The sequence below is a fragment of the Lactuca saligna genome, chromosome 6 (assembly GCF_052625555.1).
Source record: "Lactuca saligna cultivar CGN05327 chromosome 6, ASM5262555v1, whole genome shotgun sequence".
Taxonomy (NCBI): domain Eukaryota; kingdom Viridiplantae; phylum Streptophyta; class Magnoliopsida; order Asterales; family Asteraceae; genus Lactuca; species Lactuca saligna.
Genome location: NC_136422.1, coordinates 45,748,993 through 45,757,692, shown reverse-complemented (window position 1 = coordinate 45,757,692; position 8,700 = coordinate 45,748,993). Strand labels below are relative to the sequence as shown.

Below are 8,700 nucleotides of genomic sequence, written 5' to 3'. Positions count from 1 at the left end.
CGCATAAATGATTGGATGGGAATATAAATAGAATGCATACTTTAAATTTTAAAACAGATAATATACTTGTAGTTGTAGACTTTTTTTCTAGACGTAATAAGGTTAAATGGATTAAACACTTAATCAAAACGATCATACATGGTTGTTTCTTTTTGTCTAGCAACTTATACATGTTTGTGTCTTTTTGACTTAATGGATTACATGCTCTTTACCTATCCGCACTTCTTCTTTTTTTCATCCTAACTTCTCTCACATTGAAAATAATGAATATCGTTAAATTTGAAAAATATTATGAAATTTGTTTTTCTAAAATCAAGTATAAAATGGTCACTTAGTCTTATCTAGACGGTTTATTTAGTCTAGAAAACAAAAACAGACCAATTCATACATACAACACCATTATCCGTTATCCATACAAGATTTGATAGAAGAAGAAAAATAATAAGATACAACCCGTTACACCTCGTGGTTTCTTTCAAAAATTGTGGTTACATTGTAAAGTTTAAATAAAAATAACTGTTGAATCACTCAAGAAGGTGCTACATTACAAATAGTAGATAAAAGATATAGCACCTTGAGTTATGGTTAAATTTATACACACACACACACAACAAATCATATAGCAAAAATGGGATACATATGTTAAGAAAACGAAGGTTTTTGAAGGCTAACCTTCATATAGAGTGAGAAAAATAAAATTAGTAGCTATAAACCTGATGATCCTGCCTCAATTTTTTCTAGAATCTCTGATTTGGTCTTCCTTTTCCAACCTTTCATGGTGGCCACAAGGTTTATTAGCCCTGTCATTTGGCTTTTCGTGTATTCCTACACACAATCATCAATACCATTATATAATATTATAATAATAATAATAATAATGCAAAATATGAAGCAATAAAATATAAAAATATCTTACTGGATGAGCACGAGCCCAATGCACATATTCGGTTTCTGGGAGATAAAATGCCTGTTATAACATATACCAAATCACATATTAGTCCCATATATTTTTTTGTAAAATTTAATAATGCCAAAATTACTTATAATCAAAATATCAAATCACAGTCTTTTGTTACCTTAATAAAAGTTTCAACTCTTTGTAATTTTGGCTTAACATTAATCGTGAGAAAATGCTGTAGACCAGTGATCAAAACCTGAATAAACAACACATACTTAACTTCAGTTTTTAACATAAATTCAGAAACAAATATTTATATTTTATAAATAAATAAATAAAGGAGAACCTGAAAATCCAATGACATGAGAGCTCGACCCTCATCAGTACACCTTTTCACCTTTGATAGCCCTTCAACGACTGTTTCAGAAAGATTTTCAAGTCCATATCCTATTAATGTATCTTGCACCTGTTTTTACACAAAATACTTTCCATTAATTCATTATAATAAAAAAAAAAAAGTTTCTAATAATTTACACAAATACTTTACCTCCTTCTGAATGCCTCCATGAGCGAGCCTTGTCTTGTAGTGCTTAAATTCTCCCAACAACAAATCAACATACCTAATAACCAATAATGATTTAACTTAAGAAGTGATGTTTTTAAATATTTGGTGCTAAAAATTAAAAATAATCACCCGTTGTGTTCCATTCCAAGTTCTTTCACTTCCCATTTAGCATTAGCAATTCGATCAGCATATCTGCCAAGTGGGACCCAATTAAACTCCACATATGCAAATTTTCCCTTAAGAAAGAGATTTATTAATTGAAAAGAAAAAGGTCTTATCATCTTACTTACCCACTAATGTGAAGAAGTAATCTTGCAGTTGTTCTATGAATTTGCTCTATAAGATCTGGCACTGAACCAACCTGATCATATTTTGAGAAGTATGCTTCAGTTTGTGTTTTCACCTTTTTCCTATTGCAACTGAAGTTTTATAACATCTTTACATATCTAAAAAAATAACTACATTAAATTTTGAATCTTTTTATAATCAAGTAACGCAAGTGTAGTACCAAATGCACATAGAAGTCTTCAACAATCACTGCATTATTCTGCTGAAGAATTGATTGAAAATGAGCCTTGGATTTATGCAATACTCGAGCCACAAGAGATATAGTGTCAGCCCCTGCACATCTTTCCTGAAATATAAAAAGTTTAATTAATTAATTAATCGAAATATTGAAATAAATACAAGAATTATTATTATACCTTGAGGCCAAAAGAGGTGTTGGTTATATGATTAAGATTTGAAGACATGCCATTGTGTGAGTTGTCTGAATGGGATAATGGCATGTTTAAATGTGTAGATGAAGAGGTTGAGAATGAATGAGGTGGAGATTTTATCCACTGATCGCAGTCGCGTCGTATTCTTGATAGGGCTGTTTTCAGCCGAACTGAAATTTTATAAAAAAATTAATAATAGAAAGATTCAGAATAGTATATGATAGATTAATAAAAAGGTTTTAGGTAAAAAAAAATATATACTTACGATTAAGAGTGTCGTGTGATCCTTTATTACCACTGGGATTGGTGTTTACTTGACCAAAGCTTAGAAAAATGAAATGAAAAAATATCCCAAAATGTTGGCATATTCCCTGAAAGAAAATTGGAAATAATATATATATATATATATATATATATATATATATATATATATATATATATATATATAACTGTTTAGCATGGTGTGAATAAATTTTGAAAAGATAAAGATGAAAACATGAAAAGATATAGTAATATAATGATATTGTGTACCTTAAAAAACTCAGCATTGACTATATCTAATCTTTGCATTAGCCTTGCATATTTATCCATCACCCTATTTTTGCATATAAAACAAACTTCAGTATATAGTTATAAACTTAGGGTTTATAGTTTAAGAACTATTCTATATATTATTTAAATATTAATAATAGAAGTTACTATTTTTAAAACTAAAAAAAATAAACACATAAAAACCCAAATAAGAAATTACAGAAAAACCATTATTTTTGAAGAAAAAAATTATGGTTTAACAATATTTTATTTTTTTTAATCAAAGCATAAGAGTTTCAGCCATTTTTCCAAATTAACCGGTTTTTATGAGGTCAAAAATGATTCAAAACTACCAATGAAACCCGATATACTTTATGATTTGAATGGAAAAGCAAATTATAAGTGGTTAAACCAAGTTTTTGTAATTTCACCTAAAAAATATTTTCTAAATAAAATGATAACTTAATTGAAAAAAGATTTATCAACAAAAATGTTACATTTGCAATTATTCATTCCATTCCATGATGGAATGAAGAAAAAAAAAACATCACCCAAGGAATGAAAATTAACAAAATGAAAGGAATCAATTCCTTCAAGAACTTTTTCTTTTCATTCCATTATTTCTCTGATTCAAAAGTTTACAAAAATCACTAACCTCAAGACACATATTGAAGATCCTGTGTGTGCTTCCATCTCTTCATTACTCCAAGGTGAAGACTGATTTCTTGAACGATTTGGCTTTGAAATCCTACTTGGAAGTTGACTATCTTCATCAATAAAATCTGCATGAAGATCTTCATTTTCATCTTCAAGATCACCATGACCATTGCTATGATTCACATCACTATTATCAACAGATAAACTGTTCCTATAACATCCCTCACTGAAATTTCCCTTGGGTGAATCTGGAAATGCTGATAAAGAATCATCAAACTTCTTGGAAGCAATTTTTGGAGAAAACGGATCTCCAGTATTAATCCAATGAGAAAATCCACTCTGTTTAGTGTTGATTTTTGCCAAATCTGGTGGTTTTTGGGAAGATGATGAAGTATTAGTAGAAGAAGTAGTTTGAATAATCAATGCAGCTCCATCACCAACAAGCCCTGCAAAACTAACTGTTTGGATTGTCTCTGGTGGGATGATAAACCAACTCTCCTTTTCCAATACCATTTTTAGAGCCTGAAAATTAAAAAATTAAAAAAATAAATCTTTTAATGACATATAAAGGATAAATACATGTAAGCTGAATATGTAAACTTACATATATATTTTGGCGATGAAAACACATGTAGTAGCTTTCACAAATAGCTTTCACTCTGTGCCTAAACTCAATAGCTTCAGCTCCACAGAAAGCTTCACCAGCTAAAATGAAGGTATTGAGATCTTCATAATTTTTTAAAAACTGATGAATGCTAGTGGACCCCACTGCATCAGAAGAAAGAAGAACTGACAAACGACTTGTTGTGAGTTGCCAAAGATTCCTTCGACCTCTTAGTAGTGTTTGTGAAACAAATGTAGTGGCATCACTACGAAGCTGAAACCATGAAGATCCACTGCTTGAAGCTCCACTTCCATCGTCTCGTGATTCCATGGAATTGGTGATTCCATTCCGGTCTGTAGGTTCTGAAGCGGAATTGGAAACTGAGAGGGTTAAAGAATCATTGTCTTCCTTGGGAATAGAATCAGCACGTTGAAGATTCTTGAAAGAATTTGTGCGTTCGTGTTGTTTGTGCATAGTAGGTGATAAATGCCCCAATGGAACCTGTAATATGAATTTAAATTAATAGCAAATTAAGAAAGTGAAGAAAAAAAATGAATGAATTATATTTATAGTTTTATACCTTACTATTTGAACTGAAATTCATGATTGCATGATATGAGCACATCACTTGAAAGGGAACAGCTAGTGTTGCTAACAAACACTCCCTAAACTTGGATTCAGGTACCCGAGTGCATAGATCACTATATGTCAGCCTAATTTACAAACAAAAACATATTTTATTAAAATATTTGACAACAAAATGATAAGCATCTTTAAATAAATCAAACAAATGAAAATGATACCTAGTGTTATGAATGTCAGCAGTGTTTAAATCCTGCCACATTCAAGTTGTCATAACAGTTATGAATGATAAAATGCTTTTTGGAAGTTATATTATATCTGCTACTTAGGGGTATAAACGTAAAAGTACCTCTAGCACTATATTTTTCAGGACTCCATGAGTTTCAGATATAACTTCCTGCATAAAGAAGCTTTGTATCTTTTCAGCAAGACCAGAAACATCACCAATTAATGCATAAGCATCAACCACCTATCAATATCACAATGAGAGTGACATAACAAACAATTATAAGAAGAGCTCTTTTTACAACTCTAAATTAAAACTAGTAAAGCAATGTGATACAGTTACAAAGCTTGTTTCTTTGAAGTCTCTGCATACTCCCAGCAAAAGTGAATCCAATTTCTGTAAAGCTTTACCCAACCATACCTGAGTCCACAAGAAGATATTTTTAAACTAAGACATAAGAAACTGAAATAGCATCTATTTTAGTGGCTAGAAGATTCTTACCTCAACACCACGACTCATTTCTTGTATGACCAAAAGCTCCGAGAAACCATCAAGAAGTTGAAGATACTCAGGCAGGACTTGGAATGCCTGTAGATTGAACCAATAGAGATATTTATATATATAATGTTTTTTGCATGTTTGAAGTGGAAAAATTATCATGATATAGAAAAAGCAGTTTGTGACCTTAAAGAAGTTCCCTTCATTGACATGGGTTTCAAGTGCTACTTGCATGTCTTGTGCATGACGAAGCTCTGCTAAAACTGGGAGTATGTCCTGAAATTTTTGTGGGGTGTGAATATAATCGTATATCAGAAACATGTGTATGTTAATATAACAAAAAGTAATGATGTTAGGGGACTTAGAGGATGGGTGATACCAAAAGAGCTTGTTTCCTTCTAGAATTTGTGTGAACAATAAGATCCCTTGATACTTCATTTCTTGAAGAAGTTAAGTGTCTTCTTCCATTCTGCGAATACAAGTTTACATGCATAATGAGTTCATGGTTGAACTGAATTAGGTTATGGCATATAAATGCAAACACCATCACCTGCTTACCATGCAAATTATGTTTGCAACCTTCATGTCTTTCTCCAACTCCTTCACCAAATGCATTCCTTTCACTGATGAAATGAAAAACTATTAGAATCTTGTTCAATAGAAGGTTTTATAATAAACAATGGAAGGTGAATTTATGATTTTATTCATCTTATTCTTACCCATTACTTCATGGTGATCCATCACTTGGCGTGACAGACTTTCTGTTACTTTATCCAGCTGTAACAACCTAAGAGCAGCCTATAAACAAGAAATTATAGATTCAAATGATAAACATCAACATAATTTAGATATATGGAGAAAACAAATCATAATATTACCTTAGCTTCAAAATATGTGAGCTCATTTTCTTCTGGTGGAAGCTTCTCTAAAGTGTGGCGAACAGGATCAAACATCTAGACACATAAATTCAGTAGTTCTTAGCCAATGCAGGACATTTTAAATAACATCCCTAACCCACCCTTAAACTCAAAGATGTTAAACCTCTTCATAAAATTCTTCTTCAAGCTCCTCCACAACCGGACCACGAGGAAGCCTGCTTCCATATATTGAACTCAGTTCTTCAGAACTTGAAGAGAGACTTTGCCTATGATGCGGAGGGATTGAAGCAAGTGCACGGGCTAAAGTTGCTGCAGTTGCAGCCCGAGGTGGAATCTGAAAGAAAAATGTATGGCATTGCATCTGATCAAATTGCAGATATGAAATACCTAATCGACATCAACAAACTCTAAATGCGATGCAATACTAGATTTATCATTAAATGTGAATGTCTGAAAACGAGAAACAGATCAATTCTTACAGATACTCACATCACACAATACAAAACGAGTGATCTGAAAGTATGTTACGTACGAAATGTGTGTAAATAAGCACTACAGGTCTTGGATTACCTCGGGGCGATCGGACGTGGAAGGGAGGAAGCCGATGGATCTAGCGGAGCGGACTGAACTGATAACCTTCTCACCAACCTTTGACAAATCCATACCTCCACCGCAATCACCGGCTCCTCCTTGAGAGAATAGAAGCGAACCAAAGAAGAAAAACCTAGAAAGCTCGAAACCTTCAGGATTCAAATTGGCATGACTGAAAGCAATTGGAATCAACGCCAATGGTGATGCGGGGAAATTACTTGGCTGCATTTCAAATCGGGGCTCTGGTGAGGTGAAATTGAAACCCCATTTGTTGAGATCGGTGAATGGTTGAAGGGTTTAGAGAAAAGTGAGATCAAAGCTTTGTCGGAGCAGACTGTGTCTGTATGATTCGTTTGTTTTGGTGTAGAAACTGTTTATGGTTTGGTTTGATTCGGTTTGCTTTTGTTTTCGCATATCTGCGAGTCTGACAAACTCTGTTGACCTTCATGTCGCTGTCATTCTACATTTCTTTGCATGCCTCTTTCTACATCCTTTTCCAAATAAATATAGGATATTGCTAAAAAAAATAGTTGTTTGTCTTAATATCAAGCAAATTAAATATGGTTTAACTTTTTTTTTTTCTTATTAACTAGCTTGGTTGTGAGATCCGTATCTTATGCGGGTTGGATAAAACAAAAAAATTAAATATGAAAGTTTAATTTAAAATTTGAATTTAAAAGGAAACATATTTAATAGTATATGAGTTGTAATATTGTAATTTAATAGTTATTTTCAATTAAAACAATTATTAATTGAAGTGTAAATATGATGTGTTAATTAAGAAAAGATAAACAATAATAAAAAGACAAATGGAAAAACATTTATTTAAAAATACCAAAAAATGATATGTATCCAAGTTAATGAGAGAGTAACATGTGGCAAAATTCTTTTCATTTATTAGGAAGGATTTAACTTTATTAAATGCATCCTTTATTATTTAAAAAAATAATAATAACCAAAACAGATTTTCTTTCAAAAACTTTTTTCCACAAAAATGAAAATTGACCACAATAGTTATGATTTTCTCAAATGACCATATGTGAAAATCGATGTCAACTTCATTATTTTTCCAAAGCGATGTCGTTTTGAAATGTTGACTGCGAAAGTTCCACGGTTGACTACAAAAATGAGTAGTGGGCTGCAAAAATCTCATGGACCAAAGCCGGTTAAAAAAATCATTTTCCTCGTTTTTGCAAATTACTACCAAATTTTCTTTGAAAACAATGGTTGAAAACGACGAAGATCTTCTCCAGTCGGTTGGTTATTTATCTTTATCTTTGTTTATTTAGCCTCCCAATTAGAACCGTAGTCTTTTTGTAGGACATTTTAGCATGTTACAGTGCATTTTAGTAGGTTTATGTTGTCGAAAATATAGATTTCCGCATGTACTCACCTGCAAAAATATAGATGATGAAGAGTTTCAAAGATGTGATATTTTGAAGAATTGTTAAAGAATTATTGAAGAAAGTATCAAGTTTGCAATGTTTAACATTTTTTATTTTTTTCTAAATATGAGAGGCTAAAATCTTTCTCTTCCACTTAAATGTAGATGAACTAGAGTACTATGGTATAATTTTGATTTTGAAGCTACAAAGTTGCTATAAAATTGCTTTGTATTTAAATCTTCTACTTTACTTGTTACAGTTTTGATTTTTATTACTTTTATTTAAGTTGCATGGTGTTTAGACTACAAATCTCATTATTATGACTTGTATCTTAATAACTTTTGATCATAAACTATTAAAACTAGTGATTTAACCAATCATAGGGTTAAATAATATTTGGCGATAATTTTAGCATCTAAGTGAGTATTAGTCGAACAAACTATGTATGTTTAATTTTATAAACTTTAAGATTAAACTCATGATTAACTCATAAGTAATATTAGCAGTTAATCGGTTTATATGCTTTTAGTTTTATAAACATTAAATTAGTCACTTATTAATAATAA

The 8,700-nt window shown here is 31.5% G+C and overlaps 1 protein-coding gene across 5 annotated transcripts; it reads right to left on the bottom strand.

The window, feature by feature from the left end:
• Positions 1-469: 469 nt before the first annotated feature.
• On the bottom strand, positions 470-7,225 carry LOC145000976 (uncharacterized). Of its 5 annotated transcripts, none has more exons than XM_078960287.1 (25): positions 6,729-7,222; positions 6,322-6,492; positions 6,159-6,233; positions 6,000-6,078; positions 5,839-5,903; positions 5,660-5,749; positions 5,467-5,556; positions 5,284-5,370; positions 5,119-5,202; positions 4,906-5,025; positions 4,778-4,809; positions 4,555-4,687; positions 3,975-4,475; positions 3,369-3,892; positions 2,714-2,777; positions 2,448-2,553; positions 2,168-2,352; positions 1,972-2,097; positions 1,754-1,824; positions 1,593-1,655; positions 1,446-1,518; positions 1,245-1,364; positions 1,077-1,154; positions 917-967; positions 470-825 (listed from the first exon to the last, which is right to left on the bottom strand). In XM_078960287.1, exons 1-25 carry the CDS (start codon positions 6,975-6,977, stop codon positions 706-708), a joined length of 3,357 nt encoding a protein of 1,118 aa, XP_078816413.1. In that variant the 5' UTR covers positions 6,978-7,222; the 3' UTR covers positions 470-705. The 5 variants fall into 5 exon arrangements, 4 of the variants coding, with proteins under 4 accessions (XP_078816413.1, XP_078816414.1, XP_078816416.1 ...); XM_078960288.1 differs by having other exon boundaries at positions 5,125-5,202; XR_013661437.1 differs by lacking the exons at positions 470-825; positions 917-967; positions 1,077-1,154; positions 1,245-1,364; positions 1,446-1,518 and having other exon boundaries at positions 1,595-1,655; positions 1,754-1,873; positions 6,729-7,225.
• Between the last annotated feature and the right edge of the window lie 1,475 nt (positions 7,226-8,700).

Bases quoted from the DNA above. Each gene is read 5' to 3' on its own strand.
- LOC145000976 (XM_078960287.1), bottom strand. From the start codon at position 6,977: ATGCAGCCAAGTAATTTCCCCGCATCACCATTGGCGTTGATTCCAATT. The intron at 2,098-2,167 runs GTATAATAATAA...TTTATATTTCAG, and splicing joins ACACCTCTTTTGGCCTCAAG to GAAAGATGTGCAGGGGCTGA. The intron at 1,365-1,445 runs GTAAAGTATTTG...GTGTAAAAACAG, and splicing joins ATGGAGGCATTCAGAAGGAG to GTGCAAGATACATTAATAGG.